Raw genomic sequence first — 18,807 nt, forward strand, 5'->3', positions numbered from 1 at the left:
CACAACCAGTGTCAGTTCAGTGCTCTGAGCATTGTCAATTAGCGGCCACTAAACTAAATCAAATCCAACAGTCACCCACCTAATCCAGACAGCCATTTTTATTTGTAATGTTTTTTAAATTTAACTAGGCAAGTCAGTTAAAGGTAATGGGTATGAGTTAACACCATCCCTTCAGACTGTCTATGAACAGACAGAGACCGAAGATGAAACTGAGACACGACAGTCATAATTCTTTAGAATTTGGGAGCCTCCTCTGCGGGGCGGGATATTTTTGGCCTGTCTGATGTTTGTCTCAATCAAATCATCCCAGACCCCTCCCATATACTCCATCCAGAGTTACAGCCTCTCTCCTCAGTCTATGCAGTTCCTCTATGGACAGTTAATAGATTAAGACCCAGTATTCATTCATTAGTATTTGATTTTCTGTTTGTTTCTTTAAATAGCAAGTAAGCAGACGAAGCCATGTGGCCATAAAGATGTAAGCCTAATTGGTAAATCTAGGAAGTCTAGATATTGTTACGTATTCGGTACATAATATAGAGAATGCAAACAAATACTGCATTCAACTCATCCGTGCACAATTCAAAGTTGCTTAGGGATCTGACCCCCCCCCGCATAAAATGACATACCCAAATCTAACTGCCTGTAGCTCAGGACCTGAAGCAAAGATATGCATATTCTCAATACCATTTGAAAGGAAACACTGAGGTTTGTGGAAATGCGAAATTAATGTAGGAGAATAACACACATTAGATCTGTTAAAAGATAATACAAAGAAAAAAACATGTTTGAAATGCAAGAGAAAGGCCAATATGACTTAGGAATATAGCCGCAATTTCGACAGTATATGTTCAAAGTTTTAGACTGATCCAATGAACCATTGCATTCTGTTCAAGATGTTGTATCAAGACTGCCCAAATGTGCCTAATTGGTTTATTAATACATTTTAAAGTTCATAATTGTGCACTCTCAAACAATAACATGGTATTCTTTCACTGTAAATTGGACAGTGCAGTTAGATGACCAAATGTAAGCTTTCTGCCCATATTAGATATGTCTATGTCCTGTGAATTTTGGTTACTTACAACCTCATGCTAATCACATTAGCCTACGTTAGCTCAACCGTCCGGCAGGGGATACACCGATCCTGTAGAGGTTAATTTGGCTACAATTTGTTCATCAATGTTGATTTAATTAACTTGCTGGTGGTCCAATATGATGTGTCAGCTTGCCTGCCTGTCGAACTATCTGCGACTACAGAATGCCTTCTTGTTATGCTATTAATAATGTACTTGAAGATAAAACTCTGGGAAACCTTTAAAAATAACTGCTGTAGTGAATAACACATGGTAAGGTTAAAAGAAAGCCATCATGTTTATTTGTACAACGGTTCTTGGCCAACATTTCACGAGTGCATAAAATGTTTTATGTCGCAGAGGGGCCAGGCTATGGGTGTAGTCTATACTCTTGTATAATCTTTACTGCAAAATTCAGACAAATACATCAGTCTACACCATTTAGGAAGAAAAAGTAGTGACCAAGATGTTTGATTTTTTTAACGAATTAGATATTATTAGTAGTATCTTTGGTAGAGCACGCATGGCTTGCCTCACTCCGTCTGACAGTCAAACAGTGAGGTTTTGAGACTGTTCATGAAAGTAACAAAGTAATATAACGATACTTTCTATGCAAAGTAATATTGTAACATTACTTTTGTTACATGTTCTTATAACTAATCACAACACTGCCTAGGACTAAATACCCTTTCAAAAAAACAACAAAAATCTGATAAATAAACTGCAAATGAACTTTTACATTGGGGTAATTGTGTGAATACTAAACATTGTACATAATATCGTCTTGATTACAACTAGGGAATCTGGAGGCACTGCATTTCAGACAGGCAGAGGCACAGACTGACAGACAGGCAGGCAGGCAGGCAGAGGGACAGACAAGCAGGCAAAGGGACAGAGACAGGCAGGCAGACAGATATGCAGGTAGAGGAACAGACAGAGGCAGAAAGACAAGCAGACAGAGGGCCAGACAGACTACAACATTTATTGGTACTCCTGCTCACATGTGCTGTAATTCTGTTCTTGACATAATACTTCACTGCCCGCCAGTCCCGCTCTCTGAGGGCTTGTGGCACTGCTTTGATGCATGCAAGAGTCTGCATTCCCTGGAGTAGCTCCAGAGTCCATAAATTGAATATATGTTTCTTCCACTGTCCCTTTGTCCTCCTCACTCCACTTCCTCTTCTTAGAACCTTAGGGACAAGTAAACAACAATTAAAAATATTTGAGGCATTTTTGCTGCGTCACCATACATCATGCTGTATTTGAATTCTATGCATGTGCTTTTGCTGCTTAACTGAAGTCATGCGTTACGTTGCATGCTGTTTACAAACTGGATACATTTTTATTTTTTTAAACATTTCAGTCATTTAGCAGACACTCTTATCCAGAGCGACTTACTTAGGGTTAAGTGCTCAAAAGCACATCTACAGATTTTTTCACCTTGGAGATTCGAACCAGCAACCTTTTGATTACTGGCTTAACGCTCTAACCACTAGGCTACCTACCTCCCTTTATTGTTCTGCATCTCCTACCTCCACCCCAGTCTCCACCTGCTTTGGGTCTGCTCTATCCCTATGGGGAATGTAGATTATTCCATTCTCTACCTATTTTTTTCATTTAATTGTGAATTTTGTTATGGTGCTTTTGTTGTAGGGAGTATCCCAAAAGGATCAGAGTCCATGCTCAATATATTGCCATTTATATTTGATTCAATAAATTGTTAAAATGGCCAAATCTTCTCAGTTTCTTACAGAATTAAGTTTCAGAGCCTCTAGAGAGTTTTAGAGATCTTAGAATAGGAGAGACTATAGAGGCCGCCATGGTCTCCCATATCCTATGACATGCCCACCCACCAGGGAGCCAGGGCCAGCCAATCAAAATGTGTTTTTCCCATCAAAAAGGGATTTATTACAGACAGAAATACTCCTCAGCACCCCCACCAGCACAAAATGCACCTGTGTAATGATCATGCTGTTAATCAGCTTCTTGATATGCCACACAAGTCGGGTGGATAGATTATCTTGACAAAGGATAAACTGCTCCCTAACAGGGATGTAAACAAATTTGTGCATACAATTTGAGAGAAATAAGCTTTTTATGCATATGGAAAATGTCTGGGATCTTTTATTTCAGCTCATCCAACATGGGACCAGCACTTTACATGTTGCGTTTACATTTTTGTTCAGTGTAGAAACAATAACGTTTACTCACTCTCTTACTTTCATGTAGGCTATTTTTGCTTTGACCACATTGATTCGGATGGGGTTTCTCACAATCCGCAAATGCGAGTTGTAGTTGCCATTTACCGATGGGAAAAACAAATGCTATTTGTTGAGTATTAGGAGTACAGTAATACTTCAGGCATTTCTGGAAAGCACTGTTATTTGCCCCCTTGATAGTTACAATGGGTAGAAAAATTACTGTGATATGTGGTTGTCCCACCTAGCTATCTTAAGATGATTGCACTAACTGTAAGTTGCCCTGGATAAGAAAGTCTGCTAAAAGACAAAATATTATAATAAATTGCTGTGGCTAAAACTACACTAAAATTGTCCAGAGTTTTAGATAACTAAAACTAACGAGAGATGAAATTACTCAAATGTGACTAAGACTAAAACAGCTAACAAAATGAACACTGGTCTCGCTGAGTCTCTCTTTAAAAAATTGGAACATTGCATTATAAGAATGTAATTGTTGGAGCATGAGTAATGAAATCACGAGTGTGTGGATTACTTTTTCATTTTTAGAGCCACAATTTGAGACTCCTTCAGCAAAGTGGCTGAGTACCACTTACTAAAGAACAGAGCTCTAAGATCTGGCTTGGCAGGAAATATAAACCACTAATTCACCAACCACAGTCTACGTGCAAGGACTAATATGTCTATAATAAAAATGTTTGTGGGAGTAAACAGAGAAACTATTTTGACATGACTAAGTGCTGGAAATGCATGCATACATTTTAGAATAGTAGAGACTAAAGGGCCAAGTGGAAACAGGAACAAACACATCAATAAGATTAATTTGGGCAGGTTCCTTACCTGATCTTCCTGCCATGGCCTCCCGTGTCCTCTCTGGTGAGCCAATGGAAACAAATGAATACAAATTCCTAAATCCCATGGATCAGTATTGAAATCCTACAACATGCTGTCTGCATATACAGTATCAATTAAACTGTTGGCCCAAAGGTACAATGTGTGTCATTTATGAATATGTTATGGCTGGAAATTAAAATTGAACACGTTTCTAAAAGCTGCTGGGCCTTAAATGTTTTCATTCCACATCAAAATCTTTACCTTGTGGCTCACATGACCTTCCAGGAGTTTCTTCAGTAAAGTCTGTATCACTCTCTTCATCCAGCTCAACACACTCTGAAATACAAGCAAGCAAGAACATCTCTTAGCAAGGAGAGCGAAATAGACAGGTTGCTCAGAAAAAGTCACCATGACAGGGTTGAGGTACCAGGTTCAACTTGACAGATTGTTACATACCCACTGGACTGATGTGGATCTGGTCAAGACCTTTCCCCTTGAATTCGTTTAGCCTTCCCTGCTCCATCGCCATTAGGACTTTGGTGATTTTTGCCAGCTGAAGTGTTCCCTCAGGTAACCTGTAATATGTCTTGTCCATCTGTAGATCATGTCCCAGGAAATCGGCTAGCAGGTCCATGTTAGTGTCATTTAAGTTGAGTACAGTAGACATCATGGTGATGTGTTTACGCAACTTGGTGGACGAGAGGGATTCTGGACATTTAGCCCCACACTTCTTGGCAAAGAGACGCAGGCAGTCTGATCCGCTGAATGATGTTGGACAGCCTGGAATGGCGAACATATAGATGTTCTCCTTCAGAACGCTGCAATGTTCACGCTTCTCTGCAAGCAGCTCCATTGATTTGATCATTGTAGGGGATAGAAGCACTGCGACTTTTCTTGATCGCTTTCCACATATTTCTATGTGACTAAAATGTTGGCATAGCGCCCGTTCAACATCTGAAAGGGAGTTCCCATAATCGTCATGTAAAGCAGTTTTGTCTCGAGACACGAATGAGGCCACTGTCATCAGGGAGGCATTCCCTAGTCTTTTTCGGTTAAAGACCGTCATTTGTGACAGAGTGACTTTAGCCAGCTGTGCCCACGTCTTCCTGTTAGGTTCTTTGGAAAGTTGGCTGTAGCATGTTTTCTGTTTTTCTTGAAGGTGGATGTGCAGTTTCTTGACATCTTCAGCAAATGTCAAGATCAGTGGAGCATTGAACTTATTTTCTTCAAATGTTTTGTGAGCATGACACGAGATGTACTCTCTCCAGCATGTCTTATAGATATGTTTGAAGTCCTCTACCTTCTGAGCCTTTTTCTTGTTACCGGAGACCCTAGCCTCACAACTAACTATGTCTGCAACCTTCTGAAGGTTATGGCCAAGTTTTAAGGCTAGTGAAGGTGTCTTTAGTGTATTCTTATCACTGTCAAAGCCACAAACAGCTTTCACTGCACTGATTGTGTGGAGGAAGTTGGCTGGATCAATGTATTCCTCCAATCTCGTGAGAGGTGATACATGCTTCCCTTTCAAAACCAGTCTCCCCAGCTCGCGCATTTTCTGCCGTATCAATTCATGATTGGCACGTCTGTGTCCCATGATGTTGTAATGTTGCTCCCCGAACTGGATGATACATTTGTCTCTCTTTATGACATCTACCACCTCATCTTGTGTCATATCATTGACGAGTTTCCACAGTCCCTTGCTTATCCCATCTGGCACAGGTTGTGCATGGGCACAAATAGCCTGCACTCGTGTTTTACCAGGTTTCAGCCGTACACCACTCAGTGGGCACCGTTTCATGTGTTTCCATAGGAATTTTCTTTTAAAGAGTCCTTGGCAATTTGCACAGTGCAAGAAGTCTTTTGGATTTCCATTTGGGGAACTGGTTTGTTTACAAGGAACTATAACACCTTTGCCTTCTCTTATGACTTGCATGTTGTGTGCTCTGTCCCCTCGTTTCCTCAGTATAGTCAGTTGGAGCTTTCTGTCCTTGGAGTTCTTTGGGAAAGAAAGGGCCTTTGCGACTTCAGCTTCACTTTTATGAATCATTTCCAGATGCCGGGCAATTTTTGATTGTGGTTTCTCACAAAAGAGACAGTAATGTTTTTTGGTGTATCTTCTTGATCCATCTTTAGTCTTTGTAACGTGCATGACTTCAAGTGAACTTGTCGATTCTTGCACAGAGGTGTCAGATTCTGTATTTCTATGTCTCTTATAAGTCTTTTTTGGACCATCTTTAGGAGCAGATCTTGCTTTGGTGGGGCCTTTGTTCTTCAATACAGTGCAGTGCTCCAAGCTGCTCTCACTGTCACTTTCGGTTCTTGACACACATTCATCTCGTGTTATTTCTGTGCTGCTGATTGAATCTTCGGAATTATATCCAATCCTGTCTTTGTCAAGTTGGCCATCTTTAGGTTCCAATCTTGCTTTAGTAGGGCATTTGTCCTTCAATGCAGTAAAGTCCTCTAAGCTGCTCTCACTGTCACTTTCTGTTCCTGGCACATATTCATATTCTGGCACATATTCATATTCTGTTATTTCTATGCTGCTGATTGAGTCTTCAGAATCATAACCAAGCAAGTCTTTGTCAAGTTGGCCATCTTTAGGTGCAGATCTTGCTTTAGTGGTGCATTTGTCCTTTAATGCAGTGAAGTCCTCTAAGCTGCTCTCACTGTCACTTTCTGTTCCTGGCACATATTCATATTCTTTTATTTCTATGTTGCTGATTGAATCTTCAGAATCATATCCAAGCATGTGTTTGTTGAGCTGAAATCATGAAAACAAATCAGAATTGATACATGTGTTTTACTAAATGCATTGTCTGATCACTGAAAACCTGAACTGTTTTACTCCAACATATCAACTCATTTACTAAACCAATAACTGTGTCCTTATTATTCTGAAAGGGCCTATTTCATGCAATCAAGTAATAAAATAAAACCATGCTCTTTTCTTATTTGTAATCATTCCATTATCTATTCTGTATGCTAGTGTACAGAGTAAAACATGTATCAGATCTCTAAGTTCCTGACTAACTCCACAGCTAAAGGGATACCGAGACAGATTTGGTCCTTGTGAAAGGAATGAGACTAATTTCATCCCTGTATGATGACCACAAATCAGAGTGGCCCTAGAAATATGATATCCACAGTATCTTGGCCTGAGCTCAGTCTTGCTCGACCTCTTCAGACTCTGTCACAGACAGAAATATCAACTCAGGGATAATCTTCAGACTTTAAAGTTTCCGGAATGGTGACTTGCTCAGGTAGACCATTTTTAGATAGTTAAAGATCTCATTGGGCCCATATAATACATAGTCACCTCAAATTATTGGCACCCTTGATAAAGAAGAGCAAAAAAGACTAAACTAAATACCAATACTGAGCTATATTTTATGCTCCAAAAAGTTTTCAAATTATTATTTTATACTGATATAATTTCTCAGAGAAATAGATTGTTTCAATATTTTTTCTCTCTTAAAAAGATGGGTGAAGATAATTTTGACCCCTCTGTCAAAAGTTTAGTATTTAGTTCCATATTCTTAGCGCACATTAACTACATCAAGCTAGTGACTACACAAACTTGTTGCATTCACACTTTGTTTTGGTTGTGTTTCAAAGATCATATCCTTAAGACATGCTAACCTCTCACCATTAGCAATAACAGGGGAGGTTGGCATGTCTTGGGGGTATGATCTTTGTTCTTTGGCCCTAATCTATGGATTTCACATGAGTGGAAATACAGACATGCATTGTGACACGTCTCCTTCGCATAGAGTTGATCAGGCTGTTGATTGGAATGTGGAATGGTGTCCCACTACACTTGTTGCTTGATATTGGCGGTAACTGTAACACGCGTTCCTACACGTCGATCCAGAGCATCCCAAACATGCCTGGCGAGTATGCAGGCCAGAAACGGGGACATTTTCAGCTTCCAGGAATTGTGTACAGATCCTTGCGACATGGGGCAATGCATTATTATGCTGAAACATAAGGTGATGGCTGCTGATGAATGAGCCTCAGGATCTCATCACGGTATCTCTGTGCATTCAAATTGCCATCGATAAAATGCAATTGTGTTTGTTGTCTGTAACTTATCCCTGCCATACCATAACCCCAATGGGGCACTCCATTCACAACGTTGATATCAGCAAAATGCTCGCCCACACGACACCATACACGTGGTCTGCGGTTGTGAGGCTGGTTGGATGTACTGCCAGAATCTATAAAACAACATTGGAGGTGGCTTATGGTAGAGAAATGAACATAAAATTCTGGCAACAGCTCTGGTGGACATTCCTACAGTCAGCATCCCTCAACTTGAGACATTGTGGCATTGTGACAAAACTGAACATTTTAGTGGCCTTTTATTGTCCCCAGCACAAGGTGCATCTGTGTAATGATCATGCTGTTTAATTATCTTCTTGATATGCCACACTTGTCAGGTGGATTGATTATCTTGGCAAAGGAGAAATGCTCACAAAATGAGAAATGGGCCAAAATTCACCCAACTTATTGTGGGAAGCTTGTGGAAGGCTACCCTAAACATTTGACCCAAGTTAAACAATTTAAAGGCAATGCTACCAAATACTAACTGAGTGTATGTAAACTTCTGACCCAGTGGGAATGTGATGAAAGAAATAAAAGCTAAAATAAATAATCTCTCTACTATTATTCTGACATTTCACATTCTTAAAATAATGTGGTGATCCTTACTGACCTAAGACAGGGCATTTTTACTAGGATTAAATGTCAGGAATTGTGAACTTAAGTTTAAATATATTTGACTAAGGTGTATGTAAAGTTATGACTTCAACTGTGTATATATATATATATATATATATATATATATATATAAATATAAATAAATATTGCAATGTCCGTACTGTGAGTCGCCTAAGACAGCGCTACAGGGAGACAGGACGGACAGCTGATCGTCCTCGCAGTGGCAGACCACGTGTAACAACACCTGCACAGGATCGGTACATCAGAACATCACACCTGCGGGACAGGTACAGAATGGCAACAACAACTGCCAAAGTTACACCAGGAATCCCTCCATCAGTGCTCAGACTGTCCGCAATAGGCTGAGAGAGGCTAGACTGAGGGCTTGTAGGCCTGTTGGAAGGCAGGACCTCACCAGACATCACCGGCAACAATGTCGCCTATGGACACAAACACACCGTCGCTGGACCCGACAGGACTGGCAAAAAGGGCTCTTCACTGAAGAGTCGCGGTTTTGTCTCACCAGGGGTGATGGTTAGATTCACGTTTATCATCGAAGGAATGAGCGTTACACCAACGCCTGTACTCGGGAGCGGGATCGATTTGGAGGTGGAGGGTCCGTCATGGTCTGGGGCGGTGTGTCACAGCATCATTGGACTGAGCTTGTTGTCATTGCAGGCAATCTCAACGCTGTGCATCACAGGGAAGACATCCTCCTCCCTCATGTGGTACCCTTCCTGCAGGCTCATCCTGACATGACCCTCCAGCATGACAATGCCACCAGCCATACTGCTCGTCCTGTGCGTGATTTCCTTCAAGACAGGAATGTCAGTGTTCAGCCATGGCCAGCGAAGAGCCCGGATCTCAATCCCATTGAGCACGTCTAGGACCTGTTGGATCGGAGGGTGAGGGCTAGGGCCATTCCCCGCAGAAATGTCCGGGAACTTGCAGGTGTCTTGGTGGAAGAGTGGGGTAACATCTCACAGCAAGAACTGGCAAATCTGGTGCAGTCAATGAGGAGGAGATGCACTGCGGTACTTAATGCACCTGGTGGCCACACCAGATACTGACTGTTACTTTTTATTTTGACCCCCCCTTTGTTCGGGGACACATTATTCCATTTATGTTAGTCACATGTCTGTGGAACTTGTTCAGTTTATGTCTCAGTTGATAAATCTTATGTTCATACAAATATTTACACGTTAGGTTTGCTAAAAAATAAACGCAGTTGACAGTGAGAGGACGTTTATTTTTTAGCTGATATATATTTATATATATTTTTTTTTAAATTAAATCTAATTTACAAAAATCTGCCAGGAACAAGAGAAAATGCCCAAATCCAGATGTGCAAAGCTGATACAGACATACTCAAGACGACTCAAAGCTGTAATCGCCGCTAAAGGTCCTTCTACAAAAGTAGTGACTCAGGGTTGTGAATACTTATGCAAATGAGATGTTTATCCTTCATTTTCTATACATTCGCTAACATTTCTAAAAGCATGTTTCACTGTCATTATGGGGTTGTGTGTGTGTAGATGGGGGGGAAAACGAGCCGAATACACTAGGTATTACCGTGAAATGCTTACTTTACAAGCCCTTAACCAACAATGTAGTTTTCGAAAAATACGAGTTAAGCAAATATTTACTAAATAAACTATAAAAAGTTACAAAATAACAATAACGAGGCTATGTACAGGAGGTACCGGTACAGAGTCAATGTGTGGGGGTAGAGGTTAGTCGAGGTAATATGTAAAGTGACTATACATAGATAATAACAGCGAGTAGCAGCAGCTTAACAAAATGTGGAATAAGTCAAGAGGTATGAATACTTTCTGAAGGCACTGTATGTCAAGGGTTTTTGAAAATCAGGAAGGCAGAAGCCTCTGCAGAATTGCAGTTCACAGTCAGCCTAAAACATGACATAGTTGCTGCTGACACACAATGGAAGTGAAACAAGCTCCAAAATGGCTATTGTACAATTATCCCCAAACATTTCTCCCCAAACACAAGTGGTGACAACTTTGCAGGACTTGAATAATATCAGCCATTTTGTGTTGTGATATACAATGATACTTACAACTACACTCTCCACTTCTCTGGTTGAAGAAGATGTATTGTCCATTTCTGAGCTTGACTGAAAAGAAAATCTAAAAAGAACCGTTTCAGGTAATGAAATGACCACACTCATATCAGTGACTTGCATCTTATGTGAGGTTGAACTGACAGTCTTCCAAAATAAAAAAGGAAGCAAAGCGCCTTACTAGCAAGAGTGACACAGACAAGCTGAAATGTTAGGTTAGGGCTATTTAAATGGCTGCCAGTTGGCAAGATGCGGCCTTTTACCAATTTAGATTGGCCATTTGCTCAAACATAAAAAACAATTTCATCAGCTAAAAATCCATGCAGAAATCCAATGTTTAGTGCCAAAATGAGTTCAACATTCTCCAATGTGAGAATCTGTTTTCCTAACGTCCTGCCCATTAAATGCTGTCAATCAATAGCACTAAGATACCAGTTACAGCCAATCAGAGCAGCTAACAGGGGTACAGGGTCTGTCTGGCCGCCTATAGGTGGTATGGACTCTTTCACCGCAGATGTGACTACACTGCCTGAGTGTGCTTTGCGCTAAACTCTGCGGTGAGTTAAAGAATGCACTGGACTCAGTTATGGCCATCATAAACTTTATCTGATCAACATTTAGCCTTCAACATAGCTTGTTTCTTAGTCTGCTGAAAGACATGTCTGCTGAGCATCATGATTCAGTGGTTAAATAAGGGTAGACCTAACGCTCTCAAGAGAGTATGTGAGCTTAGGGATGGGAGAGTTGCTTATCTCTCGACTGCCGTCAGAAGAAACCCATCACATTCTAGAGAAAATGATTTTTTTGTGATGTCTTCAATCACTTGAATGGACTTAATTTGGGACTACAGGGGAGGGACAAAACAGTTAATGACATAAATTAAAAATAGTCTGCTTTTCCAAAGAAATTTGGGTAACACTTTACTTGACACCCAGTATCATAACGTTATGGCACGGTCAAAACCATGTCAAAATATGTCGTAACAGCTAACATAACTTTTCATAACATAACATAACACTCATGACCCATATATGTACACCTGCTGAGACAAATTGCATCATTTTATGGCTGGTTATGTTCAAATGTGTTTTTTTCCTGCCAATAACTTTCCTTTTGTTTGTTGTTGTAACAAATTCTTTAGTCATTTTTTTCTCCGTCATATTTTAAATAATTTGTCATAAAGAATTATGATCATTATGACCATCATAATCATATAAGCCAGATATGTCTATCACGTACTTTCCCTTATGTCAGTCATCAGTCAAATAGAGGGTGTCTTGTCCTGTTTCTTAAATCTGCTCCTGCATGCATCCCAGTCATCAGAAACAAAGCATTTGGGTAGTTGCATGTCTGACATCAATGTGTGCACAATTACAATGATATTAAATTCTGGTAAATTCCAGAAAATGTTTGGTAACATAAACATACTACTGACAAGTAGGCTATGGTGTAATGAAATGTTTTGCTTTGTGTGGTAGGTTGTGGGTTTTGACATTTATGTAGGTGTCATAACCAGCCATAAAATAATCTAATATGTCACAACAGGTGTAATTATGCCAGGTTATGTCAGCTGTTATGACATGGTTATGACCGTTTCATAACGTGTAAGGACGCTGGGTGTCAAGTAAAGTGTTACAGACATGTTGTATTTTCCCAAACATCTTTGCAACGAGATTTAGCGAGTTTAATCTCCCCACAGAGGTGATGCATTTTGTTAGGGACATGTTCGATACTGAAGGGGGAGGGGGCACTTCTATGCGAAAGCTAAACAGGTGCCGACGTCACTCACCGAGGGTTCCCTCCAGCTGTAGACATGCAAACATCTTATCTGAGGCAGGCACTTAAGTCTGTGGGCTGTGCAATGTTTTGGACTGATCATATTACTGCAGAGTAATTCCCAAACATGACAGCACTGGCGTTTTTTCTTTTAACGGTGTTTGGATCAACATACACGACATATAAATTCAGCTTCTCTCACATGAAAACGAACACTGTTCTTCTCTGTCAAATGTGCATCAACAACACTGCAGGTTGCCCTGAATTCATATGTGCCAAATGTTTTGCTCTTTCACAATTTAAAAAGTGCATCCAACTTGGAATTCTAACTCAGAAACTCTGGCATCTTTCTACAGCTCAGACTTTCCAACCGGAAGATTACTGACATTGTGATTTGACCCAGTTTTTTCCCCCAAGTTCCCAGTTGTCTTGAAAGCACCATTAATGTTTCTGCACTTTAATGTTCCATCATTATGTAGTTTTACATATTCATAAGCATGATCATTTCATACTTCAAAACATGTTCATAACAATTATCAGATTATCTTGAACCATCATCATAACATAACATGGCCTGTGCATTGTAACAATTAATAACCCCTTACATTGTCAGGTTAATAATTTTACTGATAAAAGTCTTTACAGTTTGAGTAGAATACCTCTGACTTTTATTGACAAATATCTGTCAAATAGGTCACAATGCGTGATTTCTGATTGTCTAGTTTTCTGGATATTACAAAAGGTGTACCGCAGAGATCAGTATTGGGACCTGTTCTCTTTCCCATTCATATAAATAATATTAAACTGTTAAAACTTGTAATATTCATCTGTATTCAGATACACTTATGTATGCCATTGTCCCAACTGTTGACAAGGCTATATTAGAGCTGCAATTTGACTTTGTTGCCTTACAAAATAGCCTGTTTGGTTTAAAATGTGTACTTCATGCGGGCAAGACTGTTGTATGTTGTTCTCTAATCCTCGCAAACAAAAAACATTTGACTACCTATTTATTCATTGGCTGGTTCTCCCTTCAATCTGGTTCCCGGCAATAAATACCTGGGCATTTGGATTGACAAGATTTAATGTTTAAAAAAAGATATGGATGAGCTAGTTAAAAATCCACGATTTAATGTGGGCTTCTTTATAGAAATATATCTTGCCTCTCCCGAAATAGCAAGAAGCAGATTGTACATTCAACTTTCGTGCCAGTTCTTGATTACGGTGACACCATTTACCAGACTGCAGCAGCCATTACTGTTAATCCTTTGGATGCCATGTCTCCCATAGCGCCCTTCACAGGTGACAGTTTCAATACTCACCACTGAATGCTGTATCAAAAGGTTGGCTGGTTCTCATTAATGTCCCGTAGATCAGTTAATTATTACCTTTTTGTTTACAAAGTACTACTACACAAGCTTCCGACTTATCTAACTTCACTGTTCAAATATAAAATCCCATCCACGAGGTTGGTTGAATCTTAAGGTTCCTCAGGTCTCCACCGAACTAGGTACATCTGCTTTTAGTTTTAAAGCACCGCATTGCTGGAACCAACTATAAAATACATTACAATTGCATGTTCTGGTGCCACTCTGGCAATTTAAAATATTGATTGGGGACCTGCTTATTGAGGAATGTAATAGTTTTCCTTGAATATTTGTGTAGTGCTGTATTTTACTTGTTTCATATAGTATTACATTTTTTTGATTCATGAAATTATATATAGAGGGCTCCCTTGTGAAAGAGAACCTCGTCTCAATGGTGACTCCCTACTAAAATAATGATACAATTAAATAAAATTAACTGGCAACATTGCCCAGCCCCTCAACCCAATACAGAGAGAGGTAGGGAACTGGCAGTAATTAGACACTGAATGCATGTATTCACTAGGAAACAACATTAATACATGTAGCTAAGGATGCACAATCAATTAATTGGCTAGTAAGCCTAAATGAAGCAGAAAACAACTAGCTGAATGTCAAATGTTTTTAATCAGATAATGTTACAATATCTTACCTCCACACCAGTCGGGAAAGAGTGCTTTGTCCTGGTAAAGCGTCAATTGGCCTGTTTAGTCCCTGAAAGAAAACGAATTTAAAACGATGATTTGCAACATTTCCTGGCTAGCCAAATAACCAATTCAGGATTTAAAAAATAAGTGTTTTTTTTGTAGTTGACACATTCCTGAATGTACAATTAACTAGTTAGTTTAACTTTGGTTGTTTATCTAAACACCACCTGCTGCCTGCTGGCAATCAGCAGGGACATAAACGTTCAGCCTGCTGCAGAGACCCTATCCATGGTCTCTCTAGTTTAGAGCGATAGTTAAATTGTGTTTATGAGCATTTTTTAAATTTTAAAATCTCTAAATGGATAAACTTGTGAGAAATGTGATTATTGAACAAATCTGTGAGTTTGCATAATTTATTATCATCCTAAATTAAGATATTGAATTATTTTGCCATATCAAAATACAAAATAGGACTAATATGTAATTAATGTATATTACGCTACTTTCCATGATGTGGACAGTATATAAACTGTGTGTTACTACTACATTACACAAACTGACCACATCGAATGGGGGGAGGGTTACACATGCTTTTTACCTCAGATTGGTGATGTTAGTATAAAAGTTTATCGTCAACACGATGACAAAATATAAATAGCTTAAAACAGATCAATATCTTTGGTGTTGTAATGTTGATTTTGTCATACACGCTGAGGGTAGCAGGATTTAGAACGCTAATAACATGTTATTTCTCAAATGGCGCAGATAATTCGGACGGTCTATATAAAAGTCGATGACTACACAACAATAGACGGAATTGAAAGTCAAACGATTACTTAAATAGCAGCCAACCGTTGTCAATGTTGATACCTTATGGCGGGTCGTGATTCGTTGTAAATGAACTAAACAGAAAAAGTGTTGTATTCCCTTTTCCACGATGGCAGCCTCCCGAAATCAACATCCGCCATTTCAAAATAAAGATAGAAGCCTTATACAAATTATCATCTAACCAACCATGTACAGGTTATTCCAAGTTTCCGTGTGGCCTTTGAATAGCGTTAGTTTAAACAGCGCTACACCCCAAACGTTTACCCCCTGTTCTATTGATGTCAGTATGATATCGATGGAAGTGATTAACAGAAAGGTGTTGTTACACTTACCTCGTTGGTGACCTACTTGAATCAAAATGCAACACTTCAAATTGTAGCTAGCGTTCTTCTACAAATTGTCCTCCAACCAGTGATGTACACATGATTCTCAGATTCCGTGTGGTTTTTTGAGTGTGTGAGATTTAACAGCACGTGCAACCTAATCTTCCCCCCTCTCGGGCAATTTATTTCAACATGATAATAGATTGGAGTGATTGACAAAACAATGTTGCGTTTCTCTTTTTGTTTTGGTGACCCCCATATCCAAATGCAACATTCCAAAATGCAGCTGACCGTTGTGAAGGGTATCCTCTAACCAGTGAAGTAAAAATATCCTCATTCCATGTAGTTTTGAGTTGTGGTAGTTTGAACAGCGCATATCCCCCCATCGATTAATGATTTAGTACCACTTGACAAAACGGAGTTTTGGTGCGTGTGGAGTTTATAGGGTGCTCGTTTAACAAATACAAGTAATATGATTACTATTGTTGCACATGTAAGTGTAGATAGTAAATTGTATGTTTACGTTTTCAATATATCACGAACTGTTTCTGCATATTGGTTATTGATTTGGACACTTTAAAACTGTTGGACATTGGGCTATTTATTAATGTCTTGTCAACAGGAAGCAGCGGCTGCATTATTTTCAACTAAAGTTATAGGAATATAAATTGAATTTAGTATTTAATTTAATGGTATTGTACTGCTGAATGAGTCCAAAAACTTGCAGTGATTTATTTATTTGGATGATTTACCAAGAATCACCAAAACGGGTTTTTCGTCCCTACGTTACTAATCGGACGGTAGTGTCCAACAACGTAAGCTAACAGTAGTTAGCTAGATAGCTTGCTTGGCTAGTGGGATGATGTTGAAAACACTCGGCGTTGCATGCCCCAATGATCGAATTAAACATTCAAATGAAAGTCATTCGTTGAATAAATAAACGTTGTACTCACATTTCACGAAGTTGGTCTTTGTTATTCTAGCGAGAAAGCGTTCTCCCAAGAAATCTTCTTCAAATGAGTGTGGCAGATCACAATTTACTGTTAGGTGCATATAGCGCCACCTTCTGTACTGGAGTGTGAGGCCTTCCCTATTAATCGAGGTTATTAATCCATTTCTCTTATCTAGGCCCTGCGTTTCTGCCTACTTCTGGAATGTGAATTCATTGCAATTTGAGACAAAAAAGGAAGGGAAAAGGACGGGGAATAGGGAAGAAAAACTGCCCTACCAACTAATCCTACACCCAAAAAAACGCACCACTATTCCACTACTTGGCTCTATCTGATCCTACACCAAGCCGGCAGCCTGGGAGAACCCGGGACAACTATTGCCCAACATTAGCATCACTAATAAAAAATACGAGGTCAAATCATGAAGTCAGTGACCTTCAGGTCGGAAAGTCGGAGCTCTAGAAAGAGGCCCGAGTGGGAATTCTGAGTTGGATGACAGTTCAAAATGAATTTTTTTCCAGGTGGAGCTCGTTTTCCAAGTTCCCAGTTGTATTGAACGCACTGAATTGGGAAATCGGAGATTTCCGAGTTCTCAGTTGTTTTGAACAAGGCATTCAAAGCGCCACCAGAAAGCGGTGAATGAGCGAGATGTAATGCGTTTCAATAAGAATATAGTGCTTTACACAATGTAGAAACAACTTATTTTGAAATTTCAATGACAGGTATTCATATCAACATTTTAGCTTTTATAATAAGCTGATGTATTTACAGTGTTTACACATTCATTTCTATGGCACAACATGTGCTTCAAATGTAGCTAGAATTCATATAGTCCCAATATAGACTGTATCTCCCCCCCAAAATTCTGGCGCTCCTAAATTTAATTTGGGGGCTCCTACCTTTCTTTAGGAAGGGAGTACCAGTGCTACCAATATTTTCGTTTTAAATTTAGAGCCTTGAACGCAGCTATAATTTTCTTTCTCAAATAACACAGGTAATTCCGGCGGTCTCTATAAAAGTCACTGGCCACACATTATCAATACATAGCAGCCAACGATTGTCATTGTTTTTATTTTTTAACCTTTATTTAACTAGGCAAGTCAGTTAAGAACACATTCTTATTTTACAATGATGGCCTACCCTGGCCAAACCCTCCCCTAACCAATTGTGCACCACCCTATGGGACTCCCAATCACAGCCAGTTGTGATACAGCCTAGGATCTAACCAGGGTCTGTAGTGATGCCTCTAGCACTGAGAAGCAGTGCCTTAGACCGTTGCGCCACTTAGATATTGTATGGCGGGTTGTGAAAATGTGTTTTGTTCCCTTTTCGCTGATGGCAGCCTCCCGAAATTAACATCAGCCATTCCAAAATATACACTGAACAAAAATATAAACTGGATTTGCAACATTTTCAAATATTTTACTGAGTTACCATTCATATAAGGAAATTAGTCCATTGAAATAAATGATCCCCTAATCTTTGGATTTCATGTGACTGGGAATACAGATATGCATCAGTTGGTCACTGATACCTTCTTTTTTTTAAGTAGGGGTGTGGATCAGAAAACCAGTCAGTATCTAGTGTGACCACATCTCCTTCGCATAGAGTTGATCAGGCTGTTGATTGTGGCCTGTGGAATTTAGCCCCACCCCTCTTCAATGGCTATACAAAGTTAATGGATATTGGCACACTGTCATACACGTTGATCCAGAGTATCCCAAACATGCTCCATGGGTGACATGTCTGGTATGCAGGCCATGGAAGAACTAGGACATTTTCATGCTGAAACATGGGGTGATAGTGGTGGATGAATGGCACAACAATGGGCCTCAGGATCTCGCCACGGTATCTCTGTGCATCAAAATTGCTATGATAAAATGCAATTGTGTTCATTGTTAGTAGCTTATGCCTGCCCATACCATAACCCCACTGCTACCATGGGGCACTCTGTTCACAATGTTGACATCAACAAAACGCTCGCTCACAGGACGCCATACACTGTCTGC

The 18,807-nt window shown here is 39.7% G+C and overlaps 1 protein-coding gene across 3 annotated transcripts; it reads right to left on the reverse strand.

The window, feature by feature from the left end:
• Window positions 1–1,350: 1,350 nt before the first annotated feature.
• Window positions 1,351–16,890, reverse strand: LOC115132241 (uncharacterized). 3 transcript variants are annotated; one of them, XM_029664674.2, is made up of 7 exons: window positions 16,802–16,890; window positions 14,703–14,764; window positions 10,908–10,977; window positions 4,565–6,872; window positions 4,370–4,444; window positions 4,115–4,147; window positions 1,351–2,266 (listed from the first exon to the last, which is right to left on the reverse strand). In XM_029664674.2, the coding sequence occupies exons 3-7, from the start codon at window positions 10,950–10,952 to the stop codon at window positions 2,058–2,060; spliced, it is 2,670 nt and encodes an 889-aa protein (XP_029520534.1). In that variant the 5' UTR covers window positions 10,953–10,977; window positions 14,703–14,764; window positions 16,802–16,890; the 3' UTR covers window positions 1,351–2,057. The 3 variants fall into 3 exon arrangements, with proteins under 3 accessions (XP_029520534.1, XP_029520535.1, XP_029520533.1); XM_029664675.2 differs by lacking the exon at window positions 10,908–10,977; XM_029664673.2 differs by lacking the exons at window positions 14,703–14,764; window positions 16,802–16,890 and having other exon boundaries at window positions 10,908–14,471.
• Between the last annotated feature and the right edge of the window lie 1,917 nt (window positions 16,891–18,807).

The sequence above is a fragment of the Oncorhynchus nerka genome, linkage group LG7 (genome assembly GCF_034236695.1).
Source record: "Oncorhynchus nerka isolate Pitt River linkage group LG7, Oner_Uvic_2.0, whole genome shotgun sequence".
In the NCBI taxonomy this organism is placed as follows: Eukaryota; Metazoa; Chordata; class Actinopteri; order Salmoniformes; family Salmonidae; genus Oncorhynchus; species Oncorhynchus nerka.